Genomic DNA, 24,655 nt, shown 5'->3' on the forward strand with positions numbered 1-24,655 from the left:
AAGCATCAAATTTCACACTCTATAATTAGATTGAGTTTCTTTGGCATTATGTAGCTAATGCCAGTCCCTTAAAACTATGCATATCATTACATACAGTTTATCTTGAACCACTGCCATCTTTTCCTGCTGATCAGGAACCAGCTTCATTCCCTTAAACAATTTTATCTGTTTGTCAGAATTTCTTGTTAGTCTCAGTCCAGTAGCTGAACATTGTATTTTTCTATCACCCAGCTACACAGCTGCATTGCAGTCCCTATTGGCTGTGAAAATGGGGGTAAACAAATAAGGGGATTTGTTTTTTCATTCTGTCTCAATCAGGAAACAAACATACCTCACGTCCCCTATCCTTCACATGAAATATATTTCTCTCTACAATCCAAAAAAAGCCCCTCTGGTTGTCTTTGAACCCCACCCCCATTGTTCTAACTCGCCAGAGTGCCTTCCTGTTCTAGAGTGGCTTGGCGTTCGGGACCTTGCGGACCGGCTGTGTGTTTTGGAGCAACTTGAGGAGCTTCTTCAGTCCAGTGACCCAAGCGATTGTCAGCACCATGAACAGCCAGTAGTGTCACACGACAGCGTCTACAACAGCCACACAGGTAGGTGACCTTGTCAAATATACAGTGGAGTAATGAATTACACAGTGATTGGAGAACACCAGAGCCTAGATGGGTGGGGTGGACATCAATGGGACAAAAACAAGTACTAAATGTTATAGGTTAGCCCAGCTCGGCTCGGCTCTGTCCTACCCTGTGATTCCAGCTACCAAAATGTAGAACCTCTTTGTATATAATTTGATCACTTTAAAAGTCCTGTGATTATGTATTTTACATTTAAAGTGAATAATAAAAGCAATGACGTTTTTTTTCAAGTAAAGTTTGAAGGAATTGTAGAGCCAAAGATTTGTCCAACAAACTTTAATTACTCTGGATAAAGGTTGCAGTAAAAACACATGTAAAATAAATCTGTTGACCAGTATCTTTTAGGGAGAGTTTTTGATTATATGAAGTGCCATTTCTCCATCTACTGTAAAATCAGCCATCATTTCATTTGACTTAACCATGAGTTTTTTGTTACCTTGGCATTTCACATTCTCATCCTGCTTTTGTTTGTGGCCATCCCTGTCATCGGCTCTGAGTAGGTCTCAGTGAGCGAAAGATTGGAGAATGTCAGGAAGTGGAAGTTAAAGTATGGGGGGTTGGGGGCGGGCCACTATGAACTGTATTTTTCTTTCACTCTCTCTGTCTCCACTTTCTCTGGCTTTCCAGGTTGGAAAGCAGTTGTACACTGATGGCTCTGTTTCTGACTCATTTTACGTTTATTTATTTATTCACCACAGATGTTTCGGAAAAAAGCCTCATCCTCCTTGAGAATGCGAGGAATATCAGAAAACAATAGACGTAATAAGTTCCCCTTCATTACTTTTTAGACGGTATAATAACCACTAAACTACAAACTCTGTTCAAGGCCAGTAGTGGCAACCATTCCAGATTAACACCATTTATAGAAACAGAATGTATATCACAGTAACCTTGCAGTAGTGATATAGAGGTACTACACATTACACCCCACATTGGCACTAATGTTATGGAATGGTTTTCACCTAATGGCTTTGTATGCTTTAACAGCTCACTGTTGTTTTAAATTGCTCTGTGTGATTTCTAAGTGTCTACAGCTCAAGCCTACAGTAGGGATATTGGGGTTTAAGCTTTGAACTAAGATCTAAGCTTTGGATAATCAGATGACTCAACTGCAATGCATATTAAAGAAATGGAGCAGTTGTACAGAGATGTGGTGTATATATGGTACTGGTAACATGTTTTGCATCATTGGTGGACTTCAACACCTTGACCCTGGGCTCCTGTTCCTTACAATGCAGAAACTTTAATTCCTAAAACTTAAATTTTAATAGTAATTAGTAGTGGTTAAAGATCATCAGAATTCTACCTTTGTCCCATTTAAACTGGGAACTTGTCATAAATTGTTAAACTTGATGACTGTGGTGCCCAGATGTCAATGTGTGAAGAGTCTGGGACAGTCGGGATCTGAGATTTCAGGCATTTCTCTAAAAACATGCAGAAGATTCATCAGGCTCCTTCAGTCTGTTTTCATTTATTTTCAGCTTGATACACTTATGGTTCAGTCTATGATAAAAGTTAGTGGCTGAACTTTTCACTTATCATTCGTTGGTGTTTTGTGCAGGGAGTGTGGACCGTGCCCGAAGCTCCTCCTTCCATGAGGTTGGCAGGTCACGGGAGCTGGAAATGAGGGCGGCAGCCTCAGTTTCCGAGGACACATCGGCTAGCAGCAGTAGCGGTAGTGGCCATACGGTTCTGCAACGGCTTTTACAGGAGCAAATGCGCTATGGCGAGGGCCGAAATTATCTTGCCTTGCAGCAACAACAACAGCATCAGCAACAACAACAAGGTCCAATAAGTGGATACCCGGGCCCTGGCAGCCCAGGGGACGAGCACTCGATGGTCCCTCACATTGCGAGGCAGGAGCCTCAGGGCCAGGAGCTGCAGGCCGACAGTGGCATGGAGAAGCTTAGCACACGCACTGCAGGAGGAGGAGGTGGTGGCAGTGGAGGCACGGGGTCAGGTGGTGGAAGCTGTGTGAGCGGACAAGGGCAGAATCCTGAAGACTTGCCCACCTATGACCAAGCCAAGGTGCAGTTGCAGTATTTCCGTGGCCATCAGCCCCAGCAACCTCAACCACAGATACCCCCATCAGTAGGTGCTGCATTTTATGTGACTGGTGTCAGCAACCCTAAGGTACGACCCCCAGAGGGCAGGCCCACGGTGCAAAGAGTGAATGGAAGCAAAGTGCACCAAGATGACGGGCTCAAGGATCTTAAACAAGGCCATGTACGTTCGCTCAGCGAAAGACTAATGCAGCTCTCGCTGGCTACCAGTGGGGTCAAGGCCCATGCCCCTGTTACCAGTTCACCACTTTCTCCCCAGCTGCCTCCACCTGGACTTCCTGGAGACTACTATAAACCCACTGGGCCCCCACACAGAGGCCCACCTCCGGACTACCCTTTTAAAGGAATGCCCTCTCCACCCAAACAGCAGCAGCACCATCAGCCTCAGCACCAGGAATCTGGACACTTCTACCCAGACCACCGTGGCACAAGCCAGCCTGCCAGGGCTGACATTCCTCATGTACGGTACCAGCCACCACCTGAATATGGCTCTTTCCGGTGAGTGTACCTAAAAGTCTCCAGTGTGGGCTAAGTTTGGGAATTTTTTAGGAACTAGAGCGAAACACCTTGAAATGCAAATTGCATTCCTTTATTCTTCAGTTAAAAAAATTCCAAATTATGAGTTTTATAAAACAGCCCTTCCCTTAGATGCTGGGACATGTTGTCAGGAAACCAGTTCTGGGAAAAGCCAGTTTTGCCTGTTTCCCTGAATTCATTCACCTCAGAGTCAGTATGTGGCATATAGCAAAAGAATGCATATCAAATTCTAATAATCATCTTAAACATGTCACAACATGACAGTTTATTCATTATGTTTCAGAGAACCAGGAATGTTGACCTGTGAAAAAATATTTTTATGAACTGTTGGAATGCATTGCATAGTTTCTACGTTGGACAAGCCATTGTTTTCCAACTGTGATTTAATCTCTTACAAGAAGCCGTTGTTTAAGTGTAAAGCAGCTTAATTTATTTGTAGGTCAACAAAAGTTCACTTTAAAAGTTTTTTTTTTTGTATGTTTAGACTTTTCTAATCAATCAAAATGTGAATATTATTTATTGCTCTGCTCTCACTAGGTCAAATAAGGAGAGTTCAAGTCACTCTCAAAGATCTGTCCATCACCACAGCCCTTCATCTTCTGTTACGTCAGGGGGCTCTCTCTCCCGTGCTCAGTCCTCCACTCTCAGCAGCATCATGGCCTCTTTCCACCCTCCTCCACCTATGGGTCACCAGGGAGAGCCCTTCTCCACTGGCGCTCGCAGCCCACAGGGGCCTAGTTCCCACCAGGGGGATCCATACGGTCCAGGTCACCCTCCCCACCAGCGGAGCTACGCGTTTCCTCATGATCCTTATGGGTCAGCTCCCAGGGGCCTCCACATGCATCAGCACCAGTACCACCAACAGGGCCCCCAGCAGCAGCAACAGAGTCCAGGACAACACTACCCACATCCACACTCCATGCAGGGAGATCCTTACGCCATGATAGCCCGTGCCCAGCAGATGGTGGATATGCTGTCTGAAGAAAACCGCTTGCTTAAGCAAGAGCTGGAAGTGTGTGGAGAGAAGGTGTCCAAACTACAAAAGGTAATTTTTGTTGTTCTCAAGTCAGTGGAAACTTCTGTTCACAATAGGCCAGTGTTTCCCAATCTTGTTCCTGGAGGCACACCAACAATAAACATTTTGAATGTCTCTCTGACCGATCTATTTCTGGGCTTGGAGTCTCTACTAAAGAGCTGATGAGTTGAATCAGGTGTGTTTAATTAGCAAGAGTTCGAAAGTGTGTAATATTGGTATGTCTCCAGGAACATGGTTGGGAAACACCGTGATAGGCTCCCAGATGGCCCAACACCAACTCGGGTATGAGAACTAACACCAATTTGGTATAAAAGTGTAGAAGATTTGGAGTTATTTCATGCAAGGCAGCTTTCCATACTATATCCTTTTGAATTCCAAACACATATCCACTATATTTTTTTCTGTAAGACCTCAGCAATGTTAAAGCTCTCTCTTAACTCTGCAGCTGGAGACTGAGATCCAGATGGTGTCTGAAGCCTATGAGAACCTGGCCAAATCATCCACAAAGAGGGAAGCTCTCGAGAAGACCATGAGAAATAAGATGGAGATGGAGGTGCGCAGGATGCACGACTTCAACAGGGATCTAAGAGGTGAGAACAAAACAGGGTAATTCAATTAAAAACATGGTTTAAAAGAGTAATAGATTATTATGAAAGTAGTGTTCATGAATTGTACCTTGCCACTGTATCACAATCTTATGAATAAGCGATGACTCCAAAGCATATTTGTGGTGTTCTTATTATATTGTGCATCAATTTGTTGTAAACTATTATAGATTTTTTTTTTTTTAAATTAATATGCTTGAGAAATCAGTAAGAGTAGATCTGTTTATGGCTGACAGAGTGGAATGGATTATTGGATCACAGTCAAGATATACCAGGTTGCAGTAGAGCAGAGTAGAGCTTCAAGACCTAATATTATTTCTGTCATGACACCTAGCATTGTAATGTACATGAAAATGTTAATGTGTTTGGTCTTGGCAGAATAGATCTGCTACGCTGCTGCTGCAGAGCAAGTACTATGACTTTTTACTGCCAATACATCCACAGACCTGCTGTTGTGAGCATGTAAGAAATACTGCTGCTGCACATATAATACATATGAAATAACCCCCTATATGTAACATGCATGATTTCACCCCGTAGGATAGGGGAAGGTGGAGGGTTTCTGAAACGCGCTGCAGCTGCTACAGCAAGCACTAGCCGAGTATTTGAATGTCGAGCAGTAAACTCATTGGCTGCTGATACGAAAAAAGAAACCAATCAGCTGCGCCATGTGAATAATGATGTCATTATGTCAGATTGAGTTAGAATCGGACTGCGCCATCTTGAGTTTTATAACAGAACTTTTTGGATGTGTATGAAAAATTATGTGTATGAAAATCCAATGGAGAAACACTATGGAGTCTGTAAATGAGACTGTTGCGGTGGTCCCACCTGGCTGCAACATTCTGTCCTTTCCATTCAAAGAGGCTCCTTATTCTTATCCAAGTTCAAAGAATTTTAATTTTCATTTAGTTTTCTTCTGTGTGATAGCTCATGGCTCTGTATAATATCTTTTGGAGTCCAAACCAAAGCAACAGTTTCTCGCTCCCGTTCCTCTGCTGCTGTTAACAGGCCCACTCTGCCTGAGTGTGGCCACCTCTACGATCATGCCTCACTGTGTTCTTTATTCCAGCAGAGAACAGAGAAACCCTGATTTATGGCAGTATGCCCAGACTTTTAAGTCCACAGGGAGCTCCCAGAGTTTTACAGCAAATTTTTCTTCTCTCTCTTGCCCTTCTTTCTTTCACCCCATGTTTCTCATATTTTCTGTAGCTTGATGCACTACTTTTGCTATTGTTCAAACTTAGATTGTATCAAAGTTTATTTCTTACAATCAATAATTAGTGTTGTTTGCGAAGGCATCCATCATTATTACTCTTGTTCATTTGGAGGGTCCTAATTGTTAAACTTCAGTGTATACTTTTTCTTAATATGTTTGTGCTGTGAACAAAACAAGTTCTAGTGTGCTGTTACTTTTTTGCAACTCCATGGTATCCACTTGTAGCATAATTTTCTACAAAAAATGTTATTTCTCATCTATATTTTAAATTTAGATTAGAATCTTAATTCTTTTGAGAGGCACTAAGGCGCAGTGGGGGAAAGGCATTTGATTCTGGAATGCTCATCTCACAGTCTGGTTGACTTAACACTGGGGGAAATATTGTTTTAACGTTTGGCCTGCTTCCCTGATGAATGGTTTGCCATTTGCAAAAAACTAGCAACCCCTACTACAGAATGGCCTTTTTATCTGGGTAAGTTTTAACAGCACATCATTACTTCTGTCAAGACCACTCTTTGGCAACTGGGCACATATAAAATGTTTGTTAGATTCTTGTTTTCCAATTTGCTGAGCAACCAGTCCCAGTGGTATATCGTTTGTGAGAAGAGGCCTGGAATATGAGCTTCATATTCTACGGTGTTTTGGTAGAATGGAGAATATTCCACAAAGCCTTTGTTAAAACAATTACAGCTGTTTGTTGCATTTATTGAATGCTTGGAGAAAATTCTATATTTTTATTTTGGTATTAGCATTTCGAAAAGGCTTTGTAGTTATAAAACCACATTTTGTAATGAGAGGTCAAATAAACTTTCACATGAATACATCCGCATATAAAATCTGATGGTCTGGTTTTGGTGTCCTGTTTTCTAACACGGATTTAATCTCTCACACATGACCAAACTTTATGAAGCACTGTGATATTTTTGAACTATAAAATTAGGGGAAAGTATGATTGTATTTTTTATTTTTTTTCAATAGAGCGAATGGAAACGGCCAACAAGCAGCTTGCTGCAAAAGAGTGTGAAGGCACCGAGGACAATCGCAAAACCATCTCACAACTTCTGGTTCAAAGTGAGTGGACCTCTAAATCTAGAAAAATCTGGTTAGAGCTTCCTTGAAGCCAATGTGATCACTTAAATTTACCGTAGATTTGTTTTGAAATATCCATTACTTGTAATATATTGGAAAAGAAAATGCAGAATGTACATTTTACTCATTTATCAGTTAAAGAGATTCAAAGAGAGAAGGAGAAGCAGGATATCGAGTTGAATTCACTTCGCTCCACCAACGAGGACCAGCGCAGACACATAGAGATCCGTGACCAGGCCTTGAATAACGCCCAAGCCAAAGTGGTCAAACTGGAGGAGGAGGTAAAGCTCATTGATAACCAATGGTACCCTTGTACAATTTTAGGAATTAGTTTTACATGCTTTTATTTACTCCATAGTGTTTTTAAATTTACAATGACACTCATATGCACATTTTTTTAAAACTATTAAAAAAAAATAAAGCATACATTTTAAATCAGTTCAGGTTCTCAATCATCTGGTGTTCATTTAATTAGCTTCATGTCAAGAAAATGAATTGACATTTTCTATGATTTCTGTGACCATGTGTATGTATACGTGTTCCCTTCCCACTTGTGGTCACATTGTATGTTACTCTTTCAGAGCTAAGGAAATCTCAAAAGACCTCTGTTGTTTTTTGTTTTTTTGTTTTTTTTGTTTTGGCCAGGGAGTTGCTGAATCATGCTGCCATCAAGAAGAAGGGGTGAGGCAGTTTGCCTGTTTGGCAGCCGTTCACTGGGCAGATTTTAGACAGGGCTTGATCTATTCCAGATACGTCACAAATTGCTTTAAGAATGCTCTGACCATTGAACAATATAGCAGAACAGATTGACTTTTAGAAAATAAATTAACATCTGTAAATATTTTCTGCTTACGAGTGTCTTATTGTTGATGAACAAAGTTGTGGGTGTACTGTATCGAAACCAGCATTAAATGGACATTTCATTGACTCACAACCCACTTACCCTCAAACACATCCCTATGGTACTCCACCACAATGTTTAAGCTCAACCGTCTTTAAGTTCTTTGAAGTTCTTCCCGTCAGCTCCTCATTGCTGCAGTTAAGATCTTCAAGCTCAAGTGAACCGTTGGCTGCAACTTTCTCTGAAACCACAAAACCTTTACTGAGGCCAAAAAAAAAAGCTTCAATAGGGAGAGAAAGCGAGAAAAAAGCCTTCTAACTGAAGTAGACTTGACGTTTCTGATCTCCGTTCTTGAGTGTTTGTAACAGTTGGAGTCTGTGGTTGAGCTCTTTTGGCGTTCTCCCAGATGGCCTTTTGGCCATCGCTGAACGGGGCACACACCCTTGTGTCCCAAAATGCACCGAGCCGTTCCACTTTTGTTCTGCCCTGTCACAAACGCCCGCTTGTTCCCCCTAACAAAGCCTCTTGATTTGTCTGCCATGAAAGGACTTGAAGATGGCTGAATTCTTGCCCTCTCCACCCACCGCTTCCAAACGGGAGCCAAATACTTCTGTGGTCTCTCTCTCTCACTATGTTTTCCCCCTCTGAGCTAAATTGGGGCATTCATTTTGGCTGCAATTACGACCAGTGGTGGATTTGAGAGATGTAGAGAAGAGAAAGAGAGGTTGAAGGATACAAGGAGGCATTGTAAGGTGGATGGGGTCTTCTGGTTGCAGCTAAAGTAGCAGCATCTGACCTGCATTCTCTGTTTGTACAGCTGAAGAAAAAACAGGTATATGTGGAGAAGGTGGAGCGGATGCAGCAGGCTCTAGCACAGCTTCAGGCTGCTTGTGAGAAGAGAGAACAGCTTGAGCATCGGCTACGCACTCGATTGGAAAGAGAGCTCGAATCACTGCGAATGCAACAGGTAAGAGATGCACATGCTATTCTCACTTAAACTTTTGACTTTTAATCGAAATTTGACCACATTCTGGCCCAGAACTGTTTATCTCGACAGATATAGATATAAATGTCCTTGGACCCCAGTTTGAAAACCCTTTAAACTGCAATAAGTGCAACCAGTTATTTTTTCTACATACACAACAGTCATACATGGATGAGTCTCAGCTGCAGGCAGCAGGAGCTCATGCTGTCATTGTGGAGATGAACTGTTTCCTTGTGTACCCTCTTCCTGTGTGTCCAATTTTACTGACCCCTAATCTGGAGGAAAGGTTGCAGCTCACCCGCCTATGTTAATGTGTGTGTTGAGCAAAGAGGAGGAGGAGCAGCAGACAGCTGTATTCTTCATTAGGGGCCCAGACACTGGACATCCTTCCTCTGTGCTGTTCCTTCAACCAAGACACCTGAAACAACCTTCAGATGAAATTAAAATACTTTTACTCAAATCATAGAGCCTGTTTACAGCTGGTCACTTCAGGCCTTATCTGTCCGATCATGAAAAGACCATGTGTAAATGCCCTCTGAAACGCTTTCGAGATGGATTTAAATCCGATCTCTCAAACCAATTCAAGAGGTGGTCTGGGACGCATTCCAGACGAAACTGGACAAGTGTAAATGCATCTTACACATAGCATTCCACACAGAATACTCAACTCATGATTTATTACAATAAAGTTGAATGTTAGCATGTTGCTAAACTAACAGTGCACTACTTTAATAAGCATGAAATACACCGCTCTAACAAAACATTGGACTTTTCCACATAGGAAACTCAACAAGTTCAGTGCAAATTCTTCCTCATAGACTCAATCACCTCAGTCATCTGTCAAGAAAAGTTCAGACTTCATGGATTTAGTTTAGAGTTCAGAAATATTGTGTATGTGGCCAAGTAACGCTATCAGGATGAGCTAGTACCAACCTAAAGGTTTATTATTTGTGTTGTGTTGTGTAGGCAATCAGCACTGTGAATGACATGACTAATGAAATCTTTAGAAGCAGCTGTGTAGGCAGGGTTTGCACTTTACTGATTTGGGAAAAAAATGATTGAAATTAGTTTGATGTTAGCCTGTTGCTAAGCTACTGGTGTGGAAGTCAAAGTCTAAAAGTAGACAGCATATGTAAATATTAGTAAAATTGTTCATTTTAATTACATATAATCTGATTATTTTTTTATACTGTTACTTTCTATTCAAGACTCAACACTAGTACAGATTGATTCTGATCAAAGTTTGATGTTAGCATGTTGCTAAGCTTTGCTTAGTATTGCTTGGTGCTCAATAGGCATAAAATACATTTTTCATTGGATTGCATTGATTGTAACCCTAGAGTTGATTTTTAGTCTAAGCCAGTTGGCTATTTTAACTAGCTTAAATGGGGAAACATATATATTTTTAATGACATTTTATTCAGAGCTGATTTACTTATCTAAGATTTATTAATGGTTCTATCTGTCTCTCTGTCTCATTCTCACAGAGGCAGGGTGGTGCTCAGAACCCAGTTAGTCCTGAGTTCAGCACAGCGGCTCTGATGGAGCACCTGAGAGAAAAAGAGGAAAGGATTTTGGCCCTGGAGGCCGACATGACCAAATGGGAGCAGAAATACCTGGAGGAGAGCGTCATGAGACAGTTCGCGCTGGACGCCGCTGCTTCTGTGGCCACACAGAGGTACACAAGTTCACTACTATACACTAAGCCTACAAAGCAGGAATATAGAAAATTATTTAAAATTTCTCAACATTGTCATCCTGAAAACTAACAATGAAAATATATTTTTACCTGAAATGGACATTATTGGACCTAAAATGCATAAATGGACATATGGGACCCCCTCGAAAATGAAATGGTACATCTCAAGGGGTTAATCCTAATAAATAAATTCAAACATAAAATTGTGAGTTTGCATAACAATAACACTAAACTGAAACTATAGTGCAAATGCGAAAAATAGAGCACTTATTCATTACATATGAATGATATTACTATACGAATACTGAAACTATATAACATAAAACTAAAAGTTTAAATTACTATTAGATAAAAACAGAAGTAAAATGATCTATAACCATTAATAGAAATTGAAACGTAAATTTAAATTTAACGCAAACTACAAATAAAAGTAACTAGTGAAAATTTACTGAAAATCTACTCAGTTCCTCATTGGTTTTTATATTTGTTTATTTTCTAACCTATCCAGAGACACGTCCTCTGCCATTATCAGTCATTCCCCCAGCAGCAGCTACGACACTTCGGTGGAGGCACGTATCCAGAAAGAAGAAGAGGAGATCCTCATGGCTAACCGCCGCTGTCTGGACATGGAGAGCAGGATCAAGAACCTGCATGCTCAGATCATAGAGAAGGACGCCATGATAAAGGTACTGCATCAGCGCTCGCGGAAAGAGCCGGCCAGCAAATTAGACGCACCTGCCATGAGGCCCTCCAAGTCCCTCATGTCCATAGCTATGGGCACCGGCAGCTCCAGCGGCTCCGGGCTGCTGTCACACTCTCTGGGTCTCAGCGGAAGCAGCCCCATCACAGAGGAGCGCAGGGAAGACCGCAGCTGGAAGGGCAGTCTGGGTAGGTGCATGAGAAAGAGATCTGAAATGCATTAATGGTGGGACTGTTTAACCCTCAGAGAGGCCCCAGTTGTAAATTAGCCAAAGAAGTTATAAAATAAGTAGGGCTGTCAGTTTAACGCATTAACTTGGTTATGATAAAATAACAAGATTAAAATATTTTAATGCATTTAACAGTGCATTATTTGCCCTGTCCCCAGACCTGTATGTCATCTTACATTTCATACAGTTGACTGTTGACAAAAATGATGCAGGGAAACAACACCATAAATGCAGTTATGCTTTCAGAATTCAAGATATTGGTGCAAAAAAATGACCTTGCATGAGTTTTTGTCTCATACTATAAATGATATCACACAAGCAGGGAGAGCAATATTACCAGTGCTGATTTTGCCCCATATCACGAGTTTAAATGTGATTTTATACAACTGGAATTGATATTGTGTTATATTTCAAACACAATATTATGTTTTTGCTAAATTTTTGTAGAGAACATATTACCTTTAAAGCCATAGCAGAACTGTTGTGCATCGCTAAGCAACACAGTGGTGTTTAGTTTCTGAATTAATCAAAGGTCTATTCATAAAGAGAGCTGTTTACTTAATTGCTGAATGAATGAGCCATTTGAACGAATCGAATGAATGAATGACTCATACAGACATTTACCGCCCCCTGCTGGCAGATTTAGTTTCTTATTTAGAGTATCGTTTCATTTAAAACATTATAATAAAAATAAAAACCCTTATGTGGAACATAAAAAAAGGTATTTTGAAGACCGTTAACAAAGCTGTTTTGGTTACCAATGACTTTCATTGAATGAACAAAATATACTGAGATGTTTCTCAAGTCTAATTTTTTATTCCATAGTTTAGGCCGTTGTAGGCTAAATGTTTGTGTTTAATAAATTGATGAATCAAATAAAATATTTATTTCTAAAGCTACAATTTGTAATGTCTGCTTGATACTTTCTCATTTACCACAAAAAATTGCTTCAAATAATCTTTTGTGGGTATTTTCAGTCAAATTTATTTTATGATTAATTAGATCAATTAATTGACATGTAATTAATTAGATTAAAAAAATTAATCGACTGACAGCCCTATATTTTTACTAAACGTGTTAAATCAAAAACAAACAAAAAAGCATCTTATGCTCTAAATTTGATCAAAATAAAATGTTTGACTCCATAACATTTGAATTAAAAAATAAAGATGGTGTCTGAAAGTTGTGGTTGATGGTTAGTTCTTTCCACTTTTGATGTCATTTCTCGTCAGAAATTGTAGTAAATATTTCACTTATCACCAAAACTGTATTTGCAGCCATAATATAGTACAATGTATTTATAATGTATTAATGCATGTCTTTTATCCGCTCACATCTGAATTGTTTATGCTTTTCATGTTCCAGGTGTTCTGCTGGGCCCAGAATTCAGAGGTGACTCTCTGAGGACAGAGTCCATCTCCTCCTCTCCATCTCCAGTCCTGCCCTCCACCCCCATGCCAACCGCCACACACTCAAAGACAGGCAGCAGAGACAGCTGCACCCAGACAGAAAAGGGTCAGGAGGCCAGCAAGCCGAGCACACCTGCCCTGCAGAGCGCATCCGGACCGAGCCGGATCAGCAGCCCGAGCCCAGTCTACATACCCGACCGCATCGCTGGTACAGCACACACACAATCACATATTACCGATAATAAACTAGTGTTTTGAAACTAACCCAGCAACCACTAATGACTAGTTGAGTGCTAATTGATAGGAACCGCACAATAGAAAAGTGATCAAATTGGTAAAGAAAATTTGATAAAATTGTCAATCACATGACTTGAAACAATTTATAATTTATTCAACAAATATGCAATTCATACATACAATAACTTGAATACACTTCTGCTTCATAAAGTAAAAAAAAATATTAGGGTTATTTAACTCCTGATATGAAGAAAAAGAAAATTCTGTAATTTGGCTTAATCTATTTGAATTATTTAATAAATGGTCTGAAGCAGTTTTATTAAAATATCATAAATATTTAAAGTAGTACTTTCTGCATCAACATGCCAGGGAAAACAGGTAAATTGTGACACAAATATAAAATATCTTAATGTCGTATTTTACCTTTTATAACAAGGCTTCACTGGTTGGTTGGAAAAGTCATGTAGTGCAACTTCATAATATTTATGAATTAATATATTATTTGTTTCAGGTTAGAGTCTGTAATATATTTATCTACTTGTTTTCTATTTATTTATTAAAAGAAACCTCTAACCCTTGCACTCTCTATTCTATTTCTATTTTAACTAGTTTTCTTTTTAGTTATTATAAAAATGACCCTCTAACACGGCATTCTCTATTCTCTTTTATTCTATCTACTTGTTTTCTTTTTATTTATTATATAATATTTTATATAATATAATATTATCACAGTACTTACATAATATTGCTCTATTTTGGTTTTGATTGCTTCTATTGTCCTTATTTGTATTCGATTTGGATAAAAGTGTGTGTGTGTGTGTGTGTGTGTGTGTGTACATGTATTCAAGGAAAATAAAGTTACATCACATGACATTTTTGGAGTCATTAAATGTAATTGTTTTGAAAAATAATATGAACCCAAGAATAATACAAAGAGTACATTTCTTGAAGGTTTTTTTTTTTTCTCCTTTTTTCTCCTAACATGACCCTAAACATCTGCATGTTTATTTGTCTGTACAGATGTGCCAGTGTTTCACAGCAGTACATTTGAGAGGAGAGCACCAGTGCAGTTGCTCACGCAGCAGAGCCTGCCGACGCCGCCACTAACAGCGCAGGACATGGACAGCGAGATGGTGGAGATACTCATCTGATCACACACACATTGATAAAGAAACAACTCTAAGCAGGTGAAGGAATCCATGCACTTCTCTTCTTTCCGTTACTCTCAGATCAAGATTGTCAGGATGCTTAGGAATGCATTCAAATCTGCGAACTAGTTACAATCAACACTTTTTTTGTACAATATTGGCTGGTGGTCTTTTTTGCCCTCCAGACCCTCGGACCAAATAAATTGGCATAATTTTTTTTTTACATTTATTGCACTACTTTGTTTGTTTTTACATTTTTTTGGGGTATGCAATTGTTTTGTTGTGTATATGTACTAATAATACAAATGTGGCACTTGAGTATCAAGCGATATGGTGACTAGCCGAACAGTTGTTACGTGTAAATACTGAATCAGAATACTGTAAAACTGAATGTCGTAGGGCCTTTTGTATTCTAGGACGCATTGTCTGTACAGCACATACTGTACGGTTCACCGCGCACTGTTTAAGAGCAATGGACCAACAAGCGTTTACCTGTCCACAAGCTCATGTATCCGTATGTGAAAGTATGAGTGACCCAACTGGTTTTGGGTTTGTCTGTGTGAGAGTCTGTAGTTTTCCAATCAGAACCGATGTCCATCATTCCAGTAGAGCTACAGCAGCCACAACGTGCCTTGAGTGAGAGGTACCACACTTAGCACGTGGTGGTAGGTCCCGGATTTCCCGGTCTGTCCTTTCACCGTTTGGAAAGCCTCCAAGTCTGTTGTTTCAATGTGATTTTATTTTGTAGATAAATTAGCTTTTTTCCAGTCTCGTGGTTGCAAGACAGACATTTAGCTCTTGACCAAAGGAATCCGTAAAAAAAGACAAATTATATGCAAATGTTTTAAAGCAGGGCCAAGCAACGATCCTCATTATGTAGAGGGTCTAACGTAAATCAAGATTACATGGATGTGTAAATGAGATTCTTCCATGAAATCAGTAAATATCTATGAAACCATCTGATTTCAATGCTTTTATTATTTTGTCATGTGCTTTAAAGGTTTCAGAATTTCTTCAGAACGACCTCTGGATCTAAATTGTAAGTGATTTTCTGCTTGATGCTCAGTCCCTGATGCTTACGCACGTCATTGTGACGTCTGTTCGATATGTCCGTTTTCATCTGGAACATGTCACATGGAGTATTTGCACATCTGAACCGCTTTTCTAAAACGTTCCCTGGCAGATGTTACAACAACATTGAGAAGATTTGTGAATTCGCTCGTGTTTCTCAGGTGCTTATACACTAATATGATAAATAGTCTCAAAGATGTCTTGCAGTGTGTTAACTGGGGTTTTTGTCATTTCTGAATTAATGAACATTCAAATGCAAGTTTTTAAAGGAGGTCATCATGTCAAAGAACTCAAAACTTCAGTTGAATGATTCTAGATGTTCAAAATACCATTCAAAAGTTTGGGGTCGGTGAGATTTTAATTATTTTGCTTTTAAATCTTTTATGCTCACCAAGTCTATATATTTGATAGAAACAATTTAAAATAACTGCTATCTATTTGAATATATTTATGTAGTTTAATCCTGTGTTGGCAAAGCTGAATTCTCTCCAGCCGTCACAGAAATCATTCTAATTTGTTGATTTGGTCCTTAAGAAACATTTTTAAAAGTGTTGAACACAGTTGTGCTGCTTAACATTTCTTTTGTATAATATTTTCTGAATATTAATAAGATCCTAATACATTTTCTGCTAGATAAAAGTAAAAAAAGAAAAATCTTACTAACCCTAAACTTTTAAACGGTTAAACTTGGCACTAAGCAAATTGTGCCCCCTGTAGGACACACAAATCATTGCCGTGTAAAATCCATTGCTCTTAAGGGTTCAGCTGGTGCAGGAAATGTCTTGTTTTGAGCCAATCATCTGAGCCCTAAATGCCATGTGACTAATGTGGAGCCATTATGTGAGGATTTCGAAAATACAGGGCTAAAGTAATAAGATCCAGTATAGAAGTTTCATATTTATAGTTCAGTTTTTGGTTAAGAGACAACCACAAAATTCTAATAGATTCAAACCTGATTTAAAAAAAATATATTTTCCCTAAATATTTGGTTTCATAGCATCTTATTTCATGTTTTTTTTTGTTTTGGAAACATGGACCAAATTCATTTGCAAGTAATCAAGTATTTGAACACTACTTCAAACATTGGTACTTGACATTTTGTACACAATCAGTCTTTTCTCATTCGCTTGAGAGATAGAAACTAGTTATTTTTCTTCCTTCCTGTCTTTTATTTTTTTCAATTAAAATCTGAAAGAAACATTTCCAGCATTGTTAGATCACCCATTATCAATGCTCAACAGCTGTGTATTTAGGACAGTTTCAGCAAGTTTGAAGAGCACTAATCTAATTTGGCCACAAACTAAGACAATGGACCAAAGAGTGGACTGAGACAAAGGTGGAACAAAATACTGATAAAGCTCGTCCCTATTATAATGCTTTAAACTGGTCTACATACCGAAACAACCCTCGAGTTAAAGTTTAACCGTACTGGTCTAATCTGGTCAAGCAAATCAAGATTTCATTACCACGTTTATCAGATTGTTCCACCTGACGCCTCAGTCTTATCTAAACTAATCTTGATGGTCTTGCTACATTTGTTACTTTATAGTTTGAGTTTCTAAAGAAGAATGTGTTGGTCCATCTCAGGACGAATTATGAGAATGTGTTTGTATTTTGTATAGTATGTACCCTTGTGTCCCAATCAATGGGCATTTTATGTTTTGTTTTCACGTTCATTTCACTAGTATTTGTTTCATTACAAAATGTCACTAGTTGCTGCTTGACAATGTTATTACTGTACAATGATGATTAATTTGAATTAAATTGTATTCCTGTTCATCATATCTTATCTCATGCAGATTTTGAATAAGGCTTTGCATTTTTTATTTGGTTTATAGTCTAAAGCGTTTCAATAACTTTTCCTTGGTTAATTTAATTTTTTAATAAACTGATCCATTTGCAGTTGTTCTTTGTCAGGCATCATGTGAATAAACATTTTGCTAATTTAATGTTGACATTGAGAGAATGAGACATCTGTGACTAATTATTATTTTAAATATTCATCATAGATCAGGCTGGGCAAATTAGTTAAAACGGATGAAGGCTATTCAAATGCCTAACTGGAAGAAATATACAGTAAATATAAACATTCATATTTATACTTTCATAAATACTTGTAAAGCATGCATTTACTTAATTTGCAGAATAAATCAAATACAAAAATAACTAGCTACTAGTCTGATCAAAAGAGCCAGAGGGACTGCATTCCTGAGTGACATCAGTGAGGAGAAAAATATCTTGAGTTCCTCAAATCACTTGTAACACAAGTGGCCCATGTCACTACCGTGATCACGTGACACATCTGAGTGGACGGGTCAGAGATTAACGCCTCATTCTGAAGACAGTCTTCTATAGGAGTGGTTTATTTACCATCATTTTGATGAAAACAAATGAAGTAAATCTCTAGACAAATATGTGCAGTTATGTACTTTCCAGTAAAGCGCTCCGCTGCTCTTGTAGTGCTGTCTGTGTTGTGGAGCGTGAGGCGTCATCTGCGCATCCACAGCCAGCTGTTGATCAGACAGGCAGACAGTAACAGAGAGAACAGCACCAGCTCCGTCTGTCTGTGCTCTGCGTTCTGTCTCTCCAACCCTGCTATCCTCCTGCTCATCTTCACCACCTGAACCAGTCAAATCAAAGGAGCACAATCAATGTCATCCAAACTACACATATTGTCTACTGTTCAAAAGTTTGGGCTTTGTAAGATTTTGTTTTTAATATATTTTTGAAAGAAGTCTCATGCTCACTAAGGCTCTATTTTGTTGATCAAAAATATAGTAAAAACAGTAATGTTGTAAAATATGATTACAGTTTAAACATTTTAAAATGTCATTTATTCCTATGACCGCAAAGCTGAATTTTCAGCAGCATTATTCCAGTCTTCATTGTCACATGATCCTCCAGAAATCATTCTAATATGCTGCTCAATTTTGAACAATGGTTCTTATCAAAATTGAAAATGTTTTTGCTACTATGATATATTTGAGTAAACAGTCAAATGTTTTCAGGATTCTTTGTACTTTCACAGAAAAAAAAAAAAAGTTAACTTTTTTTGTAACACTGTACATGTCTTTACGGTCACTTTTGATCAATTTAATGTGCCCTTGCTATATAAAAATGTTTTTTGTTTTGTATATATTGTGTTTATATAAACTTCTGTATGCATGACATACAAAATTGGGTTTCACTTTATTTTGATAGTCAATAGAATGTGTTAAAGGGACCATGTAATGTTGCAACTACATTTCTACGAAATCTCAGTGTGTTAGTAGTGTATCGTTGACTGGTAGGGTTGGGTAAGAATAAGTTGACACATTCTTGCAAAGTTACTAACAGTCAGCAGATTTTCTGGTGGGAGACCAACACAAGGAGTTAGTAGATATGAAGCAGACAGTCTACTAATACTCTTATGAGAGTTTGTCGACATGTAATTGCAACATTACTTAGTGTCAACAGAATGTTCAAAAGGGACCATCAAAATAAATTGTTACCCAAAATTGCAAAACAGAAAAAAACTGAGCATGAATAAGTGCATTGTTTCTCAGTGAAATCTGAACTTGTGGTTGGTGTGAAGCTCCAGCGCTCACCTGTCTGCGGAGCACCATGAACTCAACAGCAGTACCTGTGTCCTCTTCAGGACTGAGCCAGAACTCCTGCGAGGCACTGTGGGACAAAAATAGATGTTAACAAAAACTTCATCTTTCCACTGAAACATACATAACGCCTTACATCACTGACTGATTTACTTCATTCAATAGGCTTCCAACACTTCCTGTTTAGTTGTTAATGTAGGGTTTTAATAATAACAGATAGTGTTTGCTTGCTCTTAGATCGCCGTACAGCAGCATTCCATTATTGTATGCATGGAAATTGCATGAGCCACTGTCACCTAGTCCTGCTTTGATCAGGTTGAACCTCCACAGCCTGTGAGGGATGGTTTTCTGGGTAACCAAACCTTAAAACACAAGAGAGACACCAGGAACAACAGCAGTCCACAATGAACATGATTTTATGAACAATTCCATTCAAAATGAGAAGAAAGGGGAAACAAAGCTCAGTTTTAGAATGCTTAAGGTGCTTGTTAATTGCTCAGGTAAAGCAATAGCAGTGAATTCAATCAAAGCCCAAAGCTCTGATGTGAATTTGCAGGCATGAAAGGTGCACCAACTCTTAAGATCCTGACAGGAAGCCTAGTCTGAGAAACATCAAACTAAACAACAGGGATTCAAAGGTCAGAGCAAACAGCTGAATATCCCAGGTTAGTTAGAGCCCACAACCGCAGGAAGGGGACAAGCAGGGCGTGAAGGATGAGGATCCATGTCACCTGGAGGAGCATTTTTTGGTGACAGTCTGGAGGAGTTTCTGAGACGCCTGCTGGCCCAGCTCCTTGGCGGCCTGCAGCATGCTCTGTGGGGACAGCAGGTTGGGTGGGATGGAGGGGAGTCCTGGGGGCTTTGGTGGGGACGGGTCTGTATGCATGACAGGTGGACGTCCAATACTGCGGCTATTGCAGACAGGGTGGGAGAGTACGGACCTAGAGGAGCACCGCTGTTATTCGAAGACTGATACTAAGACTCACACTAGCTGTATCACACAAACCTGACATGCTTAATTTGAACGGGTTTGTTTAAATAATAAATGTCTCATCAGATAAAAGAGTCTAAATGGTAAATAAGCCTCTCATTTAGCACAGAAGGTGGGTGAACTGACCAAATGCAACAATCAATCTCTCCTGCCCTCTAGAGGCTGTTTAGTGGTAGTGGGACATGTATATAAAGGCTATGAAATGGATAGATTTTGTATTAGGATAGCTGACAATGAAATGCATTTTGAAAGTTGTTTAAATCTAAATTCAAAACAACATTTGCTAGTTCTTTTACAAACATGCCACTTTTATAAGCTCATTAAATTAGAGACTATTTTTGTCTCTGTCACACCTGGACCGTTTAAAAATGAACTAGAAAAGGCTAAAATTGTGATTAAAAAATATAAACTTTTGCTTATACAATTTAACTTAGAATCTTGATGTTGAGAATAAAAGACTATGTAGGATAGTGTCAACCACCAATTTGTAAATGACTATATTATGTACACTGTATTCATGTAATACAAAATATGTTTTTAAGATATACACCAGTATACATATTGAAAAATGTACTGTGCAAATTTTTGTCTTCTTTATATTTTCAAATAAAATATAAAGACATTTATATTTGACAGCAGAGACATTTGTTACAAAACTAAATAATCCTGCAAAATATTATTTTAAAAATTAAGCAGCAAAAAATTGTCGTCAACACTGATAATACTGAACCATTATTAATAACTGAAAACAAATTAAAAAAAAAGCTCAAGTCATATCAGAATGATTTCTAAAGGTTCATGTGGCAATAATAACTGCTAAGAACTCAGCTTTGCCATTACAGTAAATATATATTACAGTAAATATACAGTGGGGGGGGGGTTATTTGATCCGCTGCTGATTTTGTACGTTTGTCCACTGACAAAGAAATCATCAGTCTATAATTTTAATGGTAGGTTTATTTGAACAGTGAGAGAGAATAACAAAAAAAATCTGAAAAACGTATTTCAAAAAAGTTATAAATTGATTTACATTTTAATGAGTCAAATAAGTCTTTGATCCCCTGTCAATCAGCAAGATTTCTGGCTCCCAGGTGTCTTTTATACAGGTAAGGAGCTGAGATTAGGACTCCACAGAAGCACTCAATCAATCAGATTCCAAACTCTCCACCATGGCCAAGACCAAAGAGCTGTCCAAGGATGTCAGGGACAAGATTGTAGACCTACACAAGGCTGGAATGGGCTACAAGACCTCATGGAGTTTCAATGATCATGAGAACGGGGAGGAATCAGCCCAGAACTACACGGGAGGATCTTGTCAATGATCTCAAGGCTCTCTTTGGCATCAACTCAACTCACCGTGTTTGGAGGAGGAGGAATGCTGCCTATGACCCCAAGAACACAATCCCCACCGTCAAACATGGAGGTGTTTGGGGGTGTTTTTCTGCTAAGGGGACAGGACAACTGCACCGGGGCCATGTACCGTCAAGGCCAGGGCATTGAAAATGGGTCGTGGATGTGTATTGCAGCATGACAATCAACCAAAACACATGGCCAAGGCAACAAAGGAGTGGCTCAAGAAGAAGCACATTAAGGTCCTGGAGTGGCCTAGCCAGTCTCCAGACCTTAATCCCATAGAAAATCTGTGGAGGGAGCTGAAGGTTTGAGTTGCCAAACGTCAGCCTCGAACCCTTAATGACATGGAGAGGATCTGAAAAGAGGAGTGGGACAAAATCCCTCCTGAGATGTGTGCAAACCTGGTGGCCAACTACAAGAAACGTCTGACCTCTGTGATTGCCAACAAGGGTTAGGTCATGTTTTGCAAAGGGGTCAAAAACTTATTTGACTCATTAAGATGCAAATCAATTTATAACTTTTTTTAAATGCATTTTTCTGCATTTTTGTTGTTGTTATTCTGTCTCTCACTGTTAAAATAAACCTACCATTAAAATTACAGACTGATCATTTCTTTGTCAGTGGGCAAGCGTACAAAATCAGCAGGGGATCAAATAAATTTTTTCCCCACTGTATATATTGTGTACTATTCTGGACTGGTCATTAATATTTGTCAGCTTCTTCGTATATTTATATATGACATAGCATTATAACTCTATAATAATATGATTCCCACAAAGTGCTTCAGCACTCAAGTAAACAGTGACCTGGACTTACGGAGACTGGGAGTGGAGTGTTTGTCTGGAGTGTGTGGGGGTTCCAGGTGGGGTTCGACCAAAGGCCTGGTCACTGTAAGACCTTCGCAGTGGACTCTGTGACCCAAATGATGAATTCATTTATGACCCTCACTGACATTTATATATATTTTTTTAAATGGCTCAAGTCATACAACAACCTTTTTTTTTTTTTTTTTTTACACCTTTCTATTATTAATGTAATATAAACTTTTCTCTACACATCACATAAAAACGAAACAAAATGTGATTGGACACTTCACGCCCCAATTTATGTCACTTTTGCCACATAGTCTATGTGAGACTACCTGGACAGGCTCTCTCGTGAACTGCTCCCTGTCCCAGGACCCATGCTGCATTGATGAAGTGTGTTTAGTGAAGAGAGGTCGTGGACTCAGATCAGGAGCATCTGTTGAAAAAGATTTAAGAGGACACATTTTGGAAAAATATACACATTGTAATTATTACTATTTTTGAAAGAATTATTATATGCTCACGAATCTTGCATTTATTTGACCAAAAACACAATGAAAGCAGTAATGTGGTGAAATACTAGTACAATTTAATCATTTTTAAATAATTATATATTTTTCATTATTAATATATCTTAAAATTGTATTTATTCCTGTGAAGCAAAGCTGACATTTTAACAGCCATTACTCCAGTCTTCAATGTCATATGATCTTTCAGAAATCGTTCTAATATGCTGATTTGGTGGCTCAATTATAATTGGTGTACAGTTATTTATAATGGTTCTTATCATCATCATCATCAATGTTTAATTTTTTTGTGGAAACTGTGATATTTTTTTCAGGATTCACTGGCGAATAGACAGTTCAATGAACAACATTTACTTCATATAGAGATCTTTTTTAATGTCATAAATGTCTTTAATTTCACATCACTGTTTTTACTGTATTTGTTATCAAATAAATCAAACTACACATTCATATGTGGGACCCTGGACCACAAAACCAGTCATAAGGATACATTTTTTGAAACTGAGATTTATACATCTGAAAGCTTTCCATTGATGTATGGTTTGTTAGGATCGGAAAATATTTGGCTGAGACACAACATGTGAAAATCTGGAATCTGAGGGTGCAAAAACATAAAAATATAGAGAAAATCGCCTTTAAAGTTGTCCAAATTAAGTCCTTAGCATTGCATATTACTGATCAAAAATAAAGTTGTTGTTTACGGTAGAAAATATTACTTAATATCCTAATGACTTTTGGCATAAAAGAAAAATCGATCATTTTGACCCCTACAATATATTGTTGGCTATTGTTACAAATATACCTGTGCTACTTATGACTGGTTTTGTGGTCCAGGGTCACATTTCTGACCTGTAACTCATTACTGAAAAAAGTACTATGACCAACATGCAATCTACCTGTTAAGGCCAGTCTGTCTGGGATGTGCATGCTGTAGGCAGCAGGTAACTCTTCATGTCTTTGGTCTGCAGGCTCGTGCGCGCGAGGCGATGGACCGACCCTTAGCCGCTCGGGCACGCGCATCCTCTGACTGATGACCTCAGTGAAGTACGGGTCACGCTCGCGCATCGGAGGACCATCAGCAAAATACCCAGGAGAAGCCATAACTTGCCTAATGCCAATAAAAGGAATTAGAACTGATCGCATGGCACAACATCAAATGTTAAGCTGCGTTACGTGAGCAAAACAAACACACGGACTGAAATAGATTACAAAATAAAGCGATAGTAAGATTTTATTAAAGAACAATGATGTAGCAAATACGCAAGATAGCTGCTGTTTGAGGTTGTAATTATCTATTCACAGTGAGCGGTCAGTGACCTTATGACCTACAGTCTCCTAGATTGATGTCAGCAGTTTTACATTTCTATACAGCTCGCGGGGCTACATTTGTCAACATGGTAATGTCCACAGCTTGGACTAAGCGGTTTGGTTTCGTTTTTTTCACTCAGACCTTTGAATAACTCCTAGCGATACAATAGCAAACAGTAAACAAAGCGTTTAAATGTTTTGGCTTAATAAAAACACTTCTTTAAACTTCCAACAAGCTGCTCAACCCACCTTCACGCAGCTCACGTCGACTGACGTACGTGACGTTATATAACTGCGAGCAAAAGTGGGCGGAGCTGAAGATAAATAGCCTGAAAAGCTAAATTTAGGCTATAAATGATCTACAGCTCCCGACAACTGTTTCAAACTGATTTTTAACATGCTCAGTGAAAAGTATTTACTCGACCTTTTCATATAAACTGGAATAAATACAAAACTAGAGCCAAACTAAAACTGAAATGAGACATTAGTAATAAATAGTATAGTGAATTTACTGAAATAAGCACATTTGAAAGCACGTATTTCTGTACATTTCGAAATAAGGTGCTTTAAA

The 24,655-nt window shown here is 38.8% G+C and overlaps 2 protein-coding genes across 6 annotated transcripts in view; one reads left to right on the forward strand and one right to left on the reverse strand.

Moving 5' to 3' along the window:
* Positions 1-17,411, forward strand: part of LOC306856242 (angiomotin-like) — a 31,944-nt gene extending 14,533 nt beyond the window's left edge. Inside the window, exons 1-12 of one of the 3 annotated variants that reach the window (XM_079395392.1) lie at positions 453-596; positions 1,337-1,397; positions 2,200-3,199; positions 3,776-4,283; positions 4,720-4,864; positions 7,077-7,169; positions 7,323-7,468; positions 8,846-8,995; positions 10,501-10,691; positions 11,221-11,600; positions 13,007-13,258; positions 14,308-17,411. In XM_079395392.1, the coding sequence (XP_079251518.1) occupies positions 1,337-1,397; positions 2,200-3,199; positions 3,776-4,283; positions 4,720-4,864; positions 7,077-7,169; positions 7,323-7,468; positions 8,846-8,995; positions 10,501-10,691; positions 11,221-11,600; positions 13,007-13,258; positions 14,308-14,438 (3,057 nt within the window). In that variant the 5' untranslated portion in view covers positions 453-596 and the 3' untranslated portion in view covers positions 14,439-17,411. Of the gene's footprint in view, positions 1-452; positions 597-1,336; positions 1,398-2,199; positions 3,200-3,775; positions 4,284-4,719; positions 4,865-7,076; positions 7,170-7,322; positions 7,469-8,845; positions 8,996-10,500; positions 10,858-11,220; positions 11,601-13,006; positions 13,259-14,307 lie in introns of those variants that run through there. The other 2 variants (XM_079395393.1, XM_079395394.1) reach the window with 2 other exon arrangements.
* Positions 11,213-24,380, reverse strand: LOC306856255 (mitochondrial fission factor homolog B-like). 3 transcript variants are annotated; one of them, XR_013782989.1, is made up of 10 exons: positions 24,334-24,380; positions 23,673-23,884; positions 22,585-22,685; positions 22,260-22,354; positions 19,831-20,040; positions 19,396-19,461; positions 19,094-19,169; positions 17,936-18,126; positions 11,448-11,621; positions 11,213-11,359 (listed from the first exon to the last, which is right to left on the reverse strand). XR_013782989.1 is itself a non-coding variant. In XM_079395412.1 (8 exons), exons 2-8 carry the CDS (start codon positions 23,875-23,877, stop codon positions 17,995-17,997), a joined length of 885 nt encoding a protein of 294 aa, XP_079251538.1. In that variant the 5' UTR covers positions 23,878-23,884; positions 24,334-24,380; the 3' UTR covers positions 14,667-17,994. The 3 variants fall into 3 exon arrangements, 1 of the variants encoding a protein (XP_079251538.1); XR_013782990.1 differs by lacking the exons at positions 11,213-11,359; positions 11,448-11,621 and adding an exon at positions 17,389-17,855; XM_079395412.1 differs by lacking the exons at positions 11,213-11,359; positions 11,448-11,621 and having other exon boundaries at positions 14,667-18,126.
* Between the last annotated feature and the right edge of the window lie 275 nt (positions 24,381-24,655).

Source organism: Barbus barbus (assembly GCF_936440315.1).
Source record: "Barbus barbus genome assembly, chromosome: 36".
NCBI classification, from domain to species: Eukaryota; Metazoa; Chordata; class Actinopteri; order Cypriniformes; family Cyprinidae; genus Barbus; species Barbus barbus.

Excerpts from the sequence above, each read along its gene's own strand:
- LOC306856255 (XM_079395412.1), bottom strand. The coding sequence starts at position 23,877 with ATGGCTTCTCCTGGGTATTTTGCTGATGGTCCTCCGATGCGCGAGCGT. Across the intron at positions 20,041-22,259 it reads ACACTCCACTCCCAGTCTCC|GTCCGTACTCTCCCACCCTG; the intron begins GTAAGTCCAGGT and ends GTGCTCCTCTAG. Across the intron at positions 19,170-19,395 it reads CCTGATCAAAGCAGGACTAG|TGCCTCGCAGGAGTTCTGGC; the intron begins GTGACAGTGGCT and ends TTTGTCCCACAG.